Genomic DNA, 18,516 nt, shown 5'->3' on the forward strand with positions numbered 1-18,516 from the left:
ATGGGAACCCTATGTAGGATTTTTTGGGGTGTTTAACTAATTTTTTTTTTTTTTTTAAGTTTTTGCACTTGTAAAATAAAAAATGCTGTACATTATATACTTTACAATCAGGATAAAATTGTGGTTGGTGCCTATCTAATACTTGCTGTGTCTACTTCAAACTAGATAATTGCAGTAAACTAACCTTATAGCTTATTCCTATAATGGAGCAATGACAACATGGCAAAATCCAGTTTCAAATAAATACTGGTGAATCCCAGTGGACCCCACATGGGGTGAGATGGGGGTTTTGGTTTCTTAACATCCCGAATTGAACTGTTATTCTTACCATCAAAAATACTGAATAGGCTATCAGAAAAGTTGATCACAAACTTGAATAGAGCCTAAATCAAAGACTAAAAATCTGTCCACACAAAGTGACTATTCAAACCAAACACAGGTGCTCAGTGCGCCCTTGGTGTGGCCGAGCAGTTCAGCTCCCCTTCACCCCTATTTGTTTTTCAATTATCTCAATCATTCTCTGGCTCCACGAAAGGCAAAAATTTCAATCAAGGGAAAAGAGGGTGGAGGTGGAAAACGAGTAGATTGCAAGGTGAACTGAAATGCCCGGCCACACCAAGGGTGCACCAAATGCTCATGCTTTGTTTGCAAAGTCATTTTGTGCTGACAGACTCTTTACTCGGTGCTGCTTGGCTTTAAAACAGTAAAGGAATCAATTTTTAACCAAGGAGTCACGTTAGTTACTTTTATTTCAGTTCTAAGGTGTCATAGTAGTTTTTGTAAAATCACTCTGGGTGTCAGCGAAAAAAAAATAAAAGCTTCAAGTGTTAATATTGGAACCTTTCATTGTATTTCATGCATGTTGCACTGAGCTGAACCAGCATCTGTGTCTTGGACAGAAAGCTATGGAAAGAGTTTTAATCTCAGAGTTGGCTGTGTGTCATTTACTTCTCGAGATTTCTCCTTCTTGTTAGGACGCATTTCCTCTCAGGACAGGATCTGTAAAATACATTTCCGCCATATGCGTCCTGTAGCTTTTCATCTCCTCTTTTCTGTGCAGACTAGTCGAATGCCGGGAACTGGGTCCAGAATTGTACTCCAGCAAGATTGGAGTTAATAAATGAAGATGGCATATGTTCTACTATAGGGCTACATTAATTAATAAATTAATGAATTAAAAAAAAAGGGGTCACATCTCCAAGGATTGTTTTCTGAATGGATGCCACCTTGTATCAGCATGGATGTTGGCAAAATAGTTATACATAGTTAACCCATGGAGGCTCCGATATGCCATGGAGTATAATTTTTAGACATCACTCCACTATATAGAAGGGACGTGTTTGTCCTGATCTTCTTGACTTACTAATCTTGGGTCACATCTCCAAGAATTGTTTTCTGAATGGATGCCACCATGTATTAGCATGGATGTTGGCGACATAGTGATACATGGCCAACCTATGGTGGCTCCTATATGCCATTGAGTATAATTTTGAGACATCGCTCCACAATATAGAAGGGACGTGTTTGTCCTGATCATCCTGGCTCACTAATCCTGAGTCACATCTGCAATAATTGTTTTATGAATGGATGCCACCTTGTATCAGCATGGAAGTTGGCGACCTAGTGATACAAGGCAAACCCATGATGGCTCCTACATGCCATTGAGTATAATTTTTAGACATCACTCCACTATATAGAGGGGACGTGTTTGTCCTGATCATCCTGGTTCACCAATATGGGTCACATCTGCAAGGATTGGTTTATGAATGGATGCCACCTTGTATCAGCATGGATGTTGGCGACATAGTGATACATGGCAAACCCATGATGGCTCCTCTATGCCATTGAGTATAATTTTTAGACCTCACTCCACCATATAGAAGGGGCTTGTTTGTACTGTTCGTCCTGGCTTACTAATATAATTAGTGGTGAAGGTGAAGGGCACCACCAAGGTTTATATATGACTTAATTTATATAAAACTCTATGCCAGCCATATTGGGCATTGTGGACGTTAGAGGTTATTACGTTTGGAAATGTTGATTGTTTCCTCGCCTGTTTTCCCATCTTGTGTCAGTAAATTAGGGTATGACATCTAGTTCTGGTGCAGAACGCCAAGTGAAACCTGGCATTGTCCTGCTGTGTGCCCTGGATTCCATAAGTGGTGTGTGCCATTTTCAGGCTGGCATGTAAATTGCTGATTGCCAGCTTTGATAACTCCATAGCCAATGATATGTGTGCACGATCCATCGGTAGAGAGTAGACCGGCCAATTTTCGAAGTTTGGCTCCCCAGGACTGAACGTTACCATGAGTAATACCTATGAACTGGTATCCTACATTCACCTTGTCTTTATCTTATAGAACTTCCTTATTCCTTGTTTTGCAGCTGTTTAAAATGTAGTTTTTAATGCAAAAAAGAAAACAAGGAAAAAAAACACCTAAAAAAACCTCCCTTCACGCTGCCATTAATTTTCTAGTTGAAGTCCAGCTGCTCCTGTGCTCTCTATGAGATCTCCTGTCCGATATCTCAGGTTGATTACACACTGCTCCCCGCTGCTCCTGAACAGCAATAGCCTTGATTTCTGGTTTTGTATTATTACAGCAATTAGTCCGTGTGCATGAAAGTGTCCGCTTCTTCACTCTGACCAATTAGACGTGGCATCCGTTGTGGTATTTTTATTTTTCTAATATGTATAATCACATCCATCGCAGCAACATGTCCGACTTTAACCCTTCCGGGCTTTTAAAATTGATCCGTCTTATTATATTTGTCTTTGTGTTCTATTTCCTAGATAAAAATCAGAAAGATAAAGAATAAACAAATATTATTTTATAATAAGAAAAATACTTTTTTCCTTGTGTCAAAGAAAAGTTTTCATGCCAAATATTTATTAAAGGGGTTCTCTTTTTTTGTTACCCGCTGTCCATATCCTCTTTTAGGGATATGGATTTTATATATGGGTGTTCCCTACTCAAAACCCCCCTCTGTACAAGCAGACGCGGCTGTACTTGTGTTACGTGATTGACTAGTCATTGGAATGGCTGTCATGTAGTAGAAGAATGGGAAAAGTATGGCAAACAGCAAGACACAAGATCTTCCATAACACTGTACTATGCAATTAGATGATTGCCTGGACGCCTGAATTTAGAGAATTTTCAAAGGTGTTGTCCATCTCCCCAAAATTCATACATTTGTGGCTAAAAGTAAATTATATAAAGTACTAATGTTGTTCAAATATGCCAAATGCTCTGATTGTTAAAGGGTTACTCACATTTCCAAGATCCTATCTCAATTTGTAGTAAGTGTAATAATGATAATATTAGCAAACACATCCAGTTAGAAATATAGTATAGTTCTTCTGATTTGCTATGTTGCTTACCCCATGTGCAGGCATTGCAGTAGCTTAGGTATCCATGTTTACGACCACTAACAACTAACTCACTATATGAGTAGTCGTAACCATCGATACCTAACTACTCCAATGCCCTGCACATGGCCTAAGCGACATAGCGAATCAGAAGAACTATGCTATGTTTCTAATTGGAGATATTAGCTAATATTAATATTATTACACCTACTACATATTGGGATAGGATCTTGGAAATGGGAATACCCCTTTAAGTATCTGTTCTAGGCCTGGAGTCCTGGTTCCTTCATTCCTGATCTGGAAATGAAGGGGGATGGCTCAGTTATTGAAATTAGTTGCCAGCCAGCCCCCTTCGCAGATGGCACTAGTTGTGCATCAGATTGGAAGTGGAGCAGATACCCAATGATTAGTGTACTAGGCATAATTAAGCAAAATTAGTAAATTGTAAAATTTACTTTCACGCTCAGTTACATGTATATTTTTTGAACTTGGCAATCCCTTTAAGACTAAGAAGAAATTAGCAATGTGCCAGATTACTTTTTTTTTTCTTCTGTAATTCTATATATCATTTTTACATTTTAAGACCAATATCACCCAGCAATGCCATGCTGCGTACTCACCATTTGTATCCAGATTTTTTTTTCAATTTTATGTTTAATTTTCTCCCATAAAAAATTGGTACAAAGAAAAGTCATGTTTGATTTCATATTGTTTATACTGGGGCAGAAAGTTGCAGGAGAGAATTGTCCAGCACAATTCATTATTTTATTAGATAAAAATTAATTTCTGCCAAGTGATTATTACACAAGAATGTCATTGACAAATAATATTCACGTGTATGTATTTGATTATACTTAACCTGCTTTGTATCTGCTTATATCTTTTAGTGGAAGATTCAGATGACTTTGGATTAAACTGGGAATCCTCACTGAACCATACGGGTACGGACTTTTTACTGTCAGAATTTTTAGATGCAATTAATAAACTAAAAGAAAAATTCACTATTGCCTTGTACCCATAGGGCAGAGTTAGGCTATGTTCACACGTTGCATTTTTGCTGCATTTTTATGCAAATTAAAAGCTGCGTTATACAGTACCAGCAAAAGCTATGAGATTTCAGAAATATCATGTGTTATATTCTGCAACTAAGAACTAAGGAATAGAAGGGAAAAGCTATCCCTGCACTGAGACTCTGCTTAAACCCTACGCTGGGGTGGGTGCCCTATTCCTTGTGAATAGCCCCACCGACGATCCTGCACTGAACTCAAACGAAGACCTGAAGAAAGGGGAAAGGGTGTCCCTAAGAGATCTAAGGACTGGGAGCAAAAACAGATGACCTCCTAAAAGAAAAGTTAGTTGCAGAAACGAAGATTAAAGGAAACAAAACTGGTGGAACAAGAAGTCCCAGGATATCAAATGTCCTAAGCACAAAGAACTAACAAGGCAACTTAGCCAGAGCACAAGCGTAACAACACTGATGTCCAGCGAGGAATGGGAGACAGGTGCTGAGTAATAAAGAGTGAGGAGATCACGTGACCAAGACACCCAGCACCAGAGGAAAAGACTAGAAGCCAGCAAACCACAAAAAGATGGCCAAAAAGTAAAACAACATAGATTCTAACATCATGCACACACATTGTTTTTTTTTCCAGACTGAATTGGAAAACTGCTGCAAGTAACTTCTTGCATTTTTTCAGCATTTTTTCAGCGTTTTTTTCACCCATAGAAAGCAATGAGTAAGGTCAAAAACCCAGGTATCAGGTTTTGCTGCGTTTTAGTGAAAAAAAGCGGGTACACCAGTTTGTGAAACATTTATTTTTATGATTTTCCCAAGTTTAAACCATAATGTCTTGGTCTCCTCCTCTGAGAATGGCAGTTGGGATTAGTACAGTTTAATTAAATTAGTGATGTGTGTAAAGTTAAATATTGGCCGACCAAGGTGTGAAATTGAACAATACTTGAGCAACTCAAGGGCTGACCAAAGTGTGAAAGTAAACAGTGATCTACAAACTCAATGCACTGCCAATGTGTTAGGTAAACTATCCCGGACTAGTTCATCACATGTGTAATTGTGTATTTTTTCATGAACTCATGTAAACTTTTTTGTTCAGAATAGTCACTATTTTTTTAGACTTAAAAATCTTTTTCTTCTAAATTTGATCGAATTGCACTTTTTCCAAAGATGGTTTTATGGTTTCACATATGTCTTGCATTGGTGACCTATGTTCATGCTTCTGTGGTAGAAGGAAAGCTGAAGTTTGGGATCCTGAAAAACGCAGAAAAAAAGAACGCAGCAAAACCTGCTTTTCGTAAGCAGCTTCTTAGTGCCAAGAGAGCAGATTTTGCCTGCAGAAAAACATGTAGCAAAAACGCAACGTGTTAACACAACTATGTCTTTTGTAAAAGTGAGTGCAATGTGTTTCTATATGTTGGAGGGTATGGGTATAGTTATAGGCTACATGTTTTAACTGCTAAATTTGACATGTCTTAAATATATGTAACGGACAAGGAACATTCAGTTTTGGTGTATTGACAAAAGATTAATGGGGATTTTTTGCGTTTTACTGGTATTTTTGATGGCTAAAATAGTGGGTATTTCCATCTCATACATTTAAGGGACATCCGCTCTATATCTCATAAATGTATAGTAGCTGTTGGTCCCACACATGGGACACGCATCTGTCTGGAGATGTACTACCTTCAGTGGACAAATGGTCAGAATTTCCATACAGTGAGAACTTAGGCCACCACTCCACTGACGGCAGTAAGTGTCGTGACCCTGTTTTTATCATACGTGCAGGTCCTATTGATTGACCAAAAGTTTGGACACACCTTCTCACTTAAAGATTTTTCTGTATTTTCATGACTATGAAAATTGTAAATTCACACTGAAGGCATCAAAACTATGAATTAACACATGTGGAATTATATACTTTATAAAAAAGTGTGAAACAGCTGAAAATATGTCTTATATTCTAGGTTCTTCAAAGTAGCCACCTTTTGCTTTGATGACTGCTTTGCAAACTCTTGGCATTCTCTTGATGAGCTTCAAGAGGTAGTCACCGGAAATGGTTTTCCAACAATCTTGAAAGAGTTCCCAGAGATGCTTAGCACTTGTTGGCCCTTTTGCCTTCACTCTGCGGTCCAGTTCACCTGTCTTTAGCAGTGGTTTCCTAGCAGCTATTTTACCATGAAGGCCTGCTGCACAAAGTCTCCTCTTAACAGTTGTTGTAGAGATGTGTCTCTTGCTAGAACTCTGTGTGGCATTGACCTGGTCTCTAGTCTGAGCTGCTGTTAACCCTTCGATTTCTGAGGCTAGTGACTCGGATAAACTTATCCTCAGAAGCAGAGGTGACTCTTGGTCTTTCCCGGGGTGGTCCTCATGTGAGCCAGTTTCTTTGTAGCGCTTGATAGTTTTCGCAACTGCACTTGGGAACACTTTCAAAGTTTTCCCAATTTTTCGGACTGACTGACCTTCATTTCTTAAAGTAATGATGGCCACACGTTTTTCTTTACTTAGCTGCTTTTTTCTTGCCATAATACAAATTCTAACAGTCTATTCAGTAGGACTATCAGCTGTGTATCCATCGGACTTCTGCACAACACAACTGATGGTCCCAACCCCATTTATAAGGCAAGAAATCCCACTTATTAAACCTGACAGGGCACACCTGTGAAGTGACAACCATTTCCGGTGACTACTTCTTGAAGCTCATCAAGAGAATGCCAAGAGTGTGCAAAGCAGTCATCAAAGCAAAAGGTGGCTACTTTGAAGAACCTAGAATATAAGACATATTTTCAGTTGTTTCACACTTTTTTGTTAAGTATATAATTCCACATGTGTTAATTCATAGTTTTGATTCCTTCAGTGTGAATGTACAATTTTCATAGTCATGAAAATACAGAAAAATCTTTAAATGAGAAGGTGTGTCCAAACTTTTGATCTGTACTGTATATGTTTCCCATCCTGGTATATATATCCCTCATCCTGGTATATATGTCCTTCATCCTGGTATAAATGTTCCACATCCTGGTGTGTATGTCCCTCATCCTGGTGTGTTTATACAGGGTGGTCCAAAAGTAGGTGGACAGAAAGTGTAATAGCATGTTCCTGAGCTGAGATAATCTTATAAATGTGCCCCTGCTGTGTACTGTGTAATAGCTGTGTCTGACCATGCAGGAACATGGTCTGATCATACCACATCTCCTGGGCAGGGGAGGAAGAAAGAATATACAGACATTACTGCATGGGATCACAGCTGATTCTTTATTTGAAGAAAAACATTGTTTAAAAACAGGCAGGGAAATGTTTTACCTCACAAAAAGAATCAGCTGTGATCCCCTGCTGTAATGTCTGTATACTCTTTTGCTCGCTCCCCCCACCCCGCCCAGGAGCTGTGGTATGATCAGACCATGTTCCTGCACGGTCAGACACAGCCATTACACAGTACACAGCAGGGGAACATTTATAAGATTATCTCTGCACAGGAACATTTTATTATACTTTCTGTCCACCTACTTTTGGACCACCCTGTATACACTGTGTTCCAAATTATTATGCAAATAATATTTTCTCAGATTTTCCCAAATTACCTATATGAATTGCAGTCATTGTAATTTTCCAGTCAAATAACTATTAGAGTACAATTGAAAGGTTTTTGTACAAACTGCCTATAATAACAGTATATTTTTTAAAAAATAAAAAACTCAAACTGCACTCAAAATGCATGTTCCAAATTATTATGCACAGCAGAGTTTTCAACCTTTTCATTTTAATAAAGAACAAAAAAAATGGTCATTTTTGAAATTATAAGCATTAGCAGATTATTACAAACTGAAATCAAACAGTTTTCAACTCAAAACTTTATTCTAGGTGATGTTACATTTGCACATAGGACCGCTTGTTCGAAAGGAGCTTCTGAACTCTCTCGTCCATTGAATTTGTCAGGTTTTGGATGGTTTCCGCTTCAATTGTTTTGCATGAGGACAGAATACCCTCCCAGAGCTGTTGCTTAGATGTGAACTGCCTCCCGCCATCATAGACACTCCTTTTGATGATGCTCCAGAGGTTCTCAATGGGGTTGAGGTCAGGGGAGCATGGGTGCCACACCATAAGTTTGTCCCCTTTTATGCCCATAGCTGCCAGAGATGCAGATGTGTTATGTGCAGCATGAGACGGGGCATTATCATGCATGAAAATGATCTTGCTGCGGAATGCACGGTTCTTCTTCTTGAACCATGGAAGAAATTGCTGTTTGAGAAACTCAACATACATTATGGAGTTCATCTTTACCTCTTCAGGGATCCTAAAAGGGCCAACAATTTCTCTCCCCATGATTCCAGCCCAAAACATTACTCCACCTCCTCCTTGTTAGCGCCATAGCCGTGTTTGCATGGGGTGTCAATCAACCAGCCATCCTCCACTCCATCCATCTGGACCATCGAGATCATTTCATGCATGATAATGCCCCGTCTCATGCTGCACATAACACATCTGCATCTCTGGCTGCTATGGGCATAAAAGGGGACAAACTTATGGTGTGGCCCCCATGCTCCCCTGACCTCAACCCCATTGAGAACCTCTGGAGCATCATCAAAAGGAGTGTCTATGATGGTGGGAGGCAGTTCTCATCTAAGCAACAGCTCTGGGAGGTTATTCTGTCCTCATGCAAAACAATTGAAGCGGAAACCATCCAAAACCTGACAAATTCAATGGACGATAGAGTTCAGAAGCTCCTTTCGAACAAGGGGTCCTATGTGCAAATGTAACATCACCTAGAATAAAGTTTTGAGTTGAAAACTGTTTGATTTCAGTTTGTAATAACCTGCTAATGCTTATAATTTCAAAAATGACCATTTTTTTGTTCTTTATTAAAATGAAAAGGTTGAAAACTCTGCTGTGCATAATAATTTGGAACATGCATTTTGAGTGCAGTTTGAGTTTTTTATTTTTTTAAAAATATACTGTTATCATAGGCAGTTTGTACAAAAACCTTTCAATTGTACTCGAATAGTTATTTGACTGGAAAATTACAAGGACTGCAATTCATATAGGTAATTTGTGAAAATCTGAGAAAATATTATTTGCATAATAATTTGGAACACAGTGTATATATATGCCCTCCATCCTTGTATATATGTATATATGTACTCAATCCTGGTATATATGTCCCCCATCATGGGCCCATCCTTGTATACATGTCCCCCATCATGGGCCCATCCTGGTATATATGTCCCCCATCATGAGCCCATCCTGGTATATATACCTCCTGTTATGCCGCACACATCAAAAAATAAACTATTCTACTCACCTTCCCTCTGCTCCCCAGGCGTACAGAGTCCTCTTCTGATGATGGCAACTGTTTTTGGCGTGTAAGTGATGGGCAGCGCATGACTTCACTGCCATGCGCCCCCCCGTCACAGGTGCAGTTAAGGAAGGCATTACCCAAAGGGAAATGAATATTCACTGCTCCCCATACCCATAATACTTCCACCTCTCGGCGCCGGCATCAGTGATAGTAAATGACTGTGAAGATTTTTACTATCACTGATGCCGGCGCCGAGAGGTGGAAGTATTATGGGTGTGGGGATCAGTGAATATGAATTTCCTTTAATAGCGGACACACGTGATTTCCTCCTACAGCGGCGACCACCCCCTGCCACAGCGAGTCAGGTATATTTGGAATTTAAGATGCACCACCATTTTCATCCCAATTTTTGGAGAAAAAAAAAGTGCGTCTTATAATCCGAAAAATACGGTTTATCACACAAAATAGTTAATAGATAACATTTCCCATATGTCTACTTCACAATTTTTGAAACATAATTTTTTTTTTGTTAGAAAGTCAGAAGGGTTAAAAGTTCAACAGAAATTTCTCAATTTTACACAAAATTTACAAAACCAATGTTTTTAGAGACCACCCCACATGTAAAGTGACTTTGAGGGGCCTATATGACAGAAAATATCCAAACGTGACACCATTCTAAAAACTGCACCCCACAAACTGCTCAAAACCACAATCAGTGAGTTTATTAACTCTTCAGGTGCCTAACAGGATTAAAGCAACGTGGAAGGAAATAAAATGAAAATGTTACTTTTTCCCCAATGTAAATACTTGTATGCCAAAAATGACAAAAGTATTCTTGGGGTGATACCTTTATTGGCTAACCAGAAAATATATATATACGCAAGCTTTCAGAGCACAGAGGCTCCTTCTTCAGGAAAGATTACAAATGAATTCATAACACAAAAGGCACAGCATTTGAGAGATGTTACAAATGCTGTGCCTTTTGTCTTATGAATTAATTTGTAATCTTTCCTGAAGAAGGAGCCTCTGTGCTCTGAAAGCTTGCGTATATATATATTTTCTGGTTAGCCAATAAAGGTATCACCCCAAGAATACTTTTGTCATTTTTGGCATACAAGTATTTACATTGATTTTTCTGGCTAACACGGTACCACAATATAGCTTTGTATTGTACATCACTTTTTCCCCAAAAAATGTTAGTTTGGCCCCAAATGTTTCATTTTCACAAGGGTAACAGGAGAAAATTGACCATACAATTTGTTGTGCCATTTCTCCTGAGTACGCTGATACCCCATATGTGGTGGAAAACTATTATTTGGACGCATGGCAGGGCTCAGAAGGTAAGGCGCATCTTTTGACTTTTGGAATGCAAAATTGGCTGGAATAGATAGCGGATGCCATATCGTGTTTGCAGAGCCCCTGATGTGCCTAAACAGTGACCCCATTTTGGAAACATCACCCCCTCAAGGAACTCATCTAGAGGTGTGGTGAGCACCTTAAATCCACTGGTGCTTCACAGAATTTTATAATGTTGAGCTTTGAAAATGAAAGAATATGGTACATTCCCCCCCCCCCCCCCCCCAAATGTTGATTTTTGCCCAAAATTTTTCATTTTCACAAGGGTAAGAGGAGAAAATGGACAATACAATTTGTTGTGCCATTTCTCCTCCGAACACAGATACCCCATATGCGGTGGAAAACTACTGTTTGGGTGCATGGCAGGGCTTGGAAGGGAAGGAGCGCCAACTGAATTCTGGAGCTCCATTTTGACTGGAGTAGATTGCGAATGTCATGTCGCATTTGAAGAACCCCTGACATGCTAAAACAGCAGAAACCCCCCCACAAGTGACTCCATTTGGGAAACTACACCTCTCAAGGAATTCATTCTAGGCATGTAGTGAGCATTTTTAGCCTTAATTGGAAAGCTCAGAAGGGAAGGAGCGCCATATTGGAGTGCAGATTTTGTTGTTATGGTTTGCGTGTGCCAAGACCCAGTGGGAGAGCCCCTGAAGTGCTAGAACAGCAGAAACCACCTATAAATGACCCCATTTTACAAATTACACTTCACAATGAATTAATCTAGGGGTGCAGTGATCATACTGACACCATAGGTGTGTCACAGAATTTTATACCATTGGGCAGTGAAGAAAAAAGAATTAAATTTTTACCACAAAAATTTTGTTTCAGCCCCGTGAAAATGGGTAAAAATGGCACAAAAAATTGTCACACAATTTCTGCTGAACGTGGAAATACCCCATATGTGGCTGTAGAGTACTGCTTAGCCATACGGCGAGACTCAAGCGAGACGGAGCGCTATTTGCCCGGTACATTGTAGGGCCCATACATTATACCCAGCTCATGCATCCATAAATTAGGCGGGCTCTCATCGCTACAGAAATGCCAAATATGTAGGCGCTAACTCCAGTTTAAACACACACTGGAGCTCAGAAGGGAGGCATTTGGATTTGGAAGTGCAGAATTCGCTGGATTTCTTTTGTGGGGCAGGGAGCCATAGTGTTTTTCCAGAGCCTTTGTGCTGCCAGTAACGTGGGTGCCCCCTATATTTCCATTGACATATGGTGGACCTGAGTGGGGGCTTTTTTGTGAATGGAATTGAAGCTTTTTTTGGGAACATTTTACGTAACATTTGGGATCACATTTATCCTGCACTCTATGCTGAGCACTTATATCTGAGTTTCCATCTAAATCTTTTAGTGACGTGATTCAGATGAAACCCCAAGGGATCCATTCACTATAATGAGGCTGCAGAATTACTCTGGACTCCGTCTGGCCTCTGTTCAGCAGTGTCCTTTTCAGAAGTGCGCAAAACAGTGGCCGACCGAGCTTTTATGCATTCTTAAAAAGACGGACACCACTGGATCACTGGCCAGACAGCGTCCACAGTGCCTCCATCTGCCTCACTACAGGGAATCTTCCGCTGGGGGTTCCGTCTGAATCACGTATTTCAGAGATTTACACGGAAACCCCGATGTAAGTGGTCAGCGCAGAGCGCAGGATAAATGTGAGCCGGGCCATACTGCGATCTTTGGGAGGCAGAATGACCAAATCAATAGCAGGTGAAAAATTTGTTCTATTTATTTTTTACACCGTTCCTCCTGCGGTATAAGTGATTAAACTACTTTATTCTTCAGGTCAGTACGTTTACATCAATAACACATTTATATCGTTTTTTTATGTTTTGGCACTTATACGCAATAAAACAATTTTATTGAAAATAGAATTATTGTTGCATTGCTATATTCTGAGAGCTATTATTTATTTATTTTTCTGATGGAGCTGTATGGCGGCTTGTTTTATGCGGGATAAGATGAAGGTTTCAGGGATACCATTTTTATTTACATTCGACTTTTTGATTGCGTTTTATTCCACTTATTTTTGGCGGGATGATGAAAAAGCATTGTTTTTTTGCCATTTTTTTATTATTATTTTTCTTACAGATTTATTTTTATTTATTTGTAGAGCACCATTGATCCCATGGTACATGAGAAGGGGTTAAATACAAAATACAAATCTAAATTACAGTGAATAAACTAACAATGACAGACTGGTACATAATGGAGAGGGCCCTGCCCTTGCGGGCTTACAGTCTCCCGAGTTCACTGAAAGGGTTAAATAGTGTGACAGTTTTATAGGTCAGTTTGCTTCGGCCACGGCGATACCAAATATGTGTAATCTGTTTTTTTTTTTCCTTACATAAATATACCTATTTGTTGGTTTAATATTTTATTTTTTAATTTTTTTTGTTTATTTATTTTATGATTTTTTTTTTTTTAAATATACCGGTATATATTTTTTTAATACTTAGTCCCTCTATGGGACTGTAACTTTTATTACTCTAATCGTTGGTATAATAAATTACATTGCATAGAGGCTTGTGAAACATGGAAGCCGTTCTGAAGGCAAAAAAGTAACTTTACTACATAGTTATTCCTATAACGTATGGTTTTATTTTTTTTTCCCAGTATGTCTGTACATTTCAGTTAAAAAGCTTACAGGTAATGGAAAGTAGACCTATCGGCAAATAGTAAGAATGTACAGTAGTCTTTACGTCAGTTCTTACAATGAAAATCCTTAAGTCTTTCATTAGATGATAATCTGACCACAGTTCACCAAACTACGCTTTGCCAATCTATCTGGACCTATAAGGTTCTGATGCCAAATTAAAGAGAATTTGTCAGTAGGTTTTTGCAACCTAATCTAAAAGCTTCATTATGTAGAGACAGAGACTCCGATTCCATCGATGTGTCACTTACTGGGCTGCTTGCTGTAGTTTTGATAAAATCACGAGTTTATCAGCAGGAGATTATCACTAGAGGACTTGTTAACCTTTCATCATGTCATCTTGCATATTCATAATTTCAGTATATCCGACCTCACCACTGATTGGCAGCTTTCTGCTTATGCACAGTGTAAACTAGTCACTGAAAGAGGACCTCTCAACTCACTGATTTTTCACCACCAAAAATAATAAATTCACTGACTGCGGTGGATCTTATGATAAAATGTAACTTTTAATAATTCATTAAAATAACAAAGCAATCAATCCGCCGTACTTGTGTGCAGTCTGTCCAGAGTTTGCTTGCTGTAGCTGGACACACCATGCATATAAATATACCTTAGAGGGACAGCTAAATGTCCAGAATCGGCTCATACTTAGTGTTGAGCGATACCTTCCGATATCAGGAAATATCGGATCGGATTGGATCAGGCCGATACCCGAAAAGTATCGGATATTGCCGATTCCGATACCGGAAACCAATGCAAGTCAATGGGACAGAAATATCGGAATGAAAATAAACCCTTTCTTTCCTTGTAGGTTAATTCTACATGAAGGAAAACAACTAACAATAACGTAGAATGTATTGGGGGAGGTGGTTGCCCAAATCGATGGGAACAGTGCTCACAGTGAAACATGAAAAGCCGGCAATTCAGCAGCGGCATACACCGGTACCCGACAATTTATAACAGAAAGAATAGAGCTTCACACATAGATTAGATAGATAGAAACATGTCAGTCACATATATATGAAGTACAGTGACAGTGTTGCTTACTGTACTTGTCATTTAGTGTAAAGGATTTATTAAAACAAATATTAGTGTTTTCATGCACCGTCTCTTTAAAAAAGCCGGCCGGCAATTCAGCAGCGGTACCCGACAATTTAGAATAGAAAGAATAGAGAATCACACATACATTAGATAGATAGAAACATGTCAGTCACGTATATAATAAGTACAGTGACAGTGTTGATTACTGTACTTGTCATTTAGTGTAAAGGATTTATTTAAAAAAATATTAGTGTTTTCATGCACTGTCTCTTTAAAAAAGCCGGCCGGCAATTCAGCATCGGTACCCGACAATTTATAACAGAAATAATAGAGCATCACACATAGATTAGATAGATAGAAACATGTCAGTCACATATATATGAAGTACAGTGATGGTGTTGATTACTGTACTTGTCATTTAGTGTTAAAATAAAGGATTTATTAAAAAAAAAATTGGCGTGGGGTTCCCCGTAATTTTAGTCTCTAGCGGAGGTTAAGCAGACAGCTGGGGCAGATATTTGAAGCCTGGGAAGGGGGTAATACCCACGGAGCTTCCCAGACTACCAATATCAGCCCCCAGCTGAATACCTAGCCTTTACTAGCTATTAAAATGGGGGACCCCCCCCAAAAAAATGACGTGGAGTCCCCCCGATTTTAATAGCTAGCAAAGGCTAGGCAGACAGCTGGGGCTGATATTAATAGCCCAGGAAGGGAGCCATGAATATTGGCCCCCTCCCAGGCTAGAAACACCACAGCCGTCAGCCGCCCCAGAAATGGCGCATTCATAGGATGCGCCAATTCTGGCACTTAGCCTCGCTCTTCCCACTGCCCTGTAGCGGTGACAGTGGGGTAATAGGGCTGGGGTTGATGTCAGCTTATAATGCCAGCTGACATCAAGCCCAGGTTAGTAATGGAGAGGCGTCTATAAGACACCCCCATTACTAACCCCATAGTCAAAGTTTAAAAAAACACAAACACCCAGAATAAACTCCTTTAATTGAAATAAAGACACAATTCTTTATTGTTCTAAATTAAACCATACTTACCATCACGCCCATTCCAGCTGAAGCCAACGATCTCCTGTAATAAAAATAAAATAATAAAGCAACATCATCCTTACCTTTCCATGGTTCCCAGGACAGCTCCAGCTCTGCTATATCGAGATGACTGGCTGGACCGCAGCAGAACGCCGCCATCCAGCCTGTCATCCCGCAGACACTGAGAAGCGCAGGCGCGCTACTCTTGACCCGTGCCACAGACTTGCATCTCCTTCATCTGCCATGTCTCAAGGTAATGTGTGGCTATGCTGAATATCCACGTATATGTTACTTCCTTTTATATATTGTTGTACTTGTCAGCTAGCCCACCTACCCTCCATATTTACCTTCTCAGACCCCCATTGCCTCCTACACTCTTTGGATACAGGCTGGGGCTCTGGGATTTATCCATAGGCATTTTTTATGGAGTGCTTTCTGTAGCAGGGTATGAGCCTTCTTTTACTTTTTGGTGGGGCTCTTTTTCCATCTTACCCCTCACTGTTCATCTCATCTTAGCCATCCTTTATCATACTTCTTGATATTTGCACCTATTTTAAATTGCTGGAATATTGTGTACAATAAAAATTAACACTATTTTGCACTTTAAGTGGTATTCCTGTTCTTTATTAGTGTGAGCCGTGCCTTCCACATAACATCCTGTGGATATTGGCTTTACTTCTCCACTCCTTTTTCCTTTCATTGGATATATATATTTCTGGTTGTCAGTTCTTTTTATAGGTTTATATGCTTGCGCTCCTCAGTGTCTGGCTGTGACGGCATCCAGATGAGCCGACAATGAACTCAGCTCACCTCATGTGCGTCACTGACAGCGTGGGAGAATTCTCCTGCGCATGCGGTGACCGTGAGAGACTCGGCTCATCTGGATGCCGTCACAGCCTGACACTGAGGAGCGCAAGCATGCCTGCGCTTCTCAGTGTCTGCGGGATGACAGGCTGGATGGCGGCGTTCTGCTGCGGTCCAGCCTGTCATCTCGATGTAGCAGAGCTGGAGCCGTCCTGGGAACCATCGAAAGGTAAGGATGAGGTTGCTTTATTATTTTTCATTTATTGCAGGAGATTGTTGGCTTCAGCTGGAATGGGCGTGATGGTAAGTATGGTTTAATTTAGAACAATAAAGAATTGTGTGTTTATTTCAATTAAAGGACTTTATTCTGGGTGTTGTGTTTTTTTTTTAAATACTTTACTAGAAATTCATGGCGGTCATGTCTAATATTGGCGTGACCCCATGAATTTCGGGCTTAGGGCCAGCTGATAATGCCAAGCTGGACCTAACCCCTTTATTACCCAGTGAGCCACCGCACCAGGGCCCTGGATGAGTTGGGTACAGCGCCAGAAGATGGCGCTTCTATGAACGCGCCATTTTCCGGGGCGGCTGCGGACTGCAATTTGCAGCAGGGGGGGGGGGGGGGGCTCAGAAAGCTTGGTCCTCCCTGCGCTGCAGATTCCAGCCCCCAGCTGCCTAGTTGTACCTGGCTGGACACAAAAATAGGGCGAAGCCCCACGTATTTTTTTTTTTTAATTATTTCATGAAATTCATGAAATAATTAAGAAAAAAAGGGCTTCCCTATATTGTTGTGTCCGGCCAGGTACAAATAGGCAGCTGGTGGTTGGGGGCAGCCCGTTCCTGCCTGCTGTACCTGGCTGGACACAAATATAGTGCGAAGCCCCACGTCAATTTTTTTTTAATTATTTCATGAAATTCCTGAAATAAAAAAAAATTGACGTGGGGCTTCGCACTATATTTGTGTCCAGCCAGGTACAGCAGGCAGGAACGGGCTGCCCCCAACCACCAGCTGCCTATTTGTACCTGGCCGGACACAACAATATAGGGAAGCCCTTTTTTTCTTAATTATTTCATGAATTTCATGAAATAATTAAAAAAAAAAAATACGTGGGGCTTCGCCCTATATTTGTGTCCAGCCAGGTACAGCAGGCAGGAACGGGCTGCCCCCAACCACCAGCTGCCTATTTGTACCTGGCCGGACACAACAATATAGGGAAGCCCTTCTTTTCTTTATTATTCCATGAATTTCATGAAATAATAAAAAAAAAAAATACGTGGGGCTTCTCCCTATTTTTGTGTCCAGCCAGGTACAACTAGGCAGCTGGGGGATGGAATCTGCAGCGCAGGGAGGCCCAAGCTTTCTGCCCCCCCCCACTGCAAATTGCAGTCCGCAGCCACCCTGGAAAATGGCGCGTTCATAGAAGCTGTATGCTGTACCTGGCTGGCATACAAAAATATGGCAAAGCCCACGTCAAAATTTTTGGGAAAAATTAATTAAAAAATAAATAATAATTTAGGGACTGCATCTTTATTAACTCCTCAAATGTAACTTAGTGTTAAAATAAAGGATTTATTTTAAAAAAAATTGGCGTGGGATTCCCCATAATTTTAGTCTCTAGCGGAGGTTAAGTCGACGGCTGGGGCAGATGTTTGAAGCCTGGGAAGGGGGTAATACCCACGGAGCTTCCCAGACTACTAATATCAGCCCCCAGCTGAATACCTAGCCTTTACTAGCTATTAAAATGGGGGACCCCCCCAAAAAATGACGTGGGGTCCCCCCTATTTTAATAGCTAGCAAAGGCTAGGCAGACAGCTGGGGGCTGATATTAATAGCCCAGGAAGGGTGCCATGAATATTGGCCCCCTCCCAGGCTAGAAACAGCAGCCCTCAGCCGCCCCAGATTTGGCGCATTCATAGGATGCGCCAATTCTGG

General features: G+C 40.4%; 1 protein-coding gene across 1 annotated transcript in view; it reads left to right on the plus strand.

The window, feature by feature from the left end:
* Window positions 1–18,516, plus strand: part of ZNF423 (zinc finger protein 423) — a 295,163-nt gene that overhangs the window by 32,657 nt on the left and 243,990 nt on the right. The window contains exon 2 of the mRNA XM_073659374.1: window positions 4,255–4,308. Coding sequence (XP_073515475.1) covers window positions 4,255–4,308 — 54 coding nt within the window. The remainder of the gene's footprint in view (window positions 1–4,254; window positions 4,309–18,516) is intronic.

This window comes from Phyllobates terribilis, unplaced genomic scaffold (assembly GCF_046119375.1).
Source record: "Phyllobates terribilis strain yellow unplaced genomic scaffold, ASM4611937v1 Scaffold_13__5_contigs__length_258822181, whole genome shotgun sequence".
Lineage (NCBI taxonomy): Eukaryota > Metazoa > Chordata > Amphibia > Anura > Dendrobatidae > Phyllobates > Phyllobates terribilis.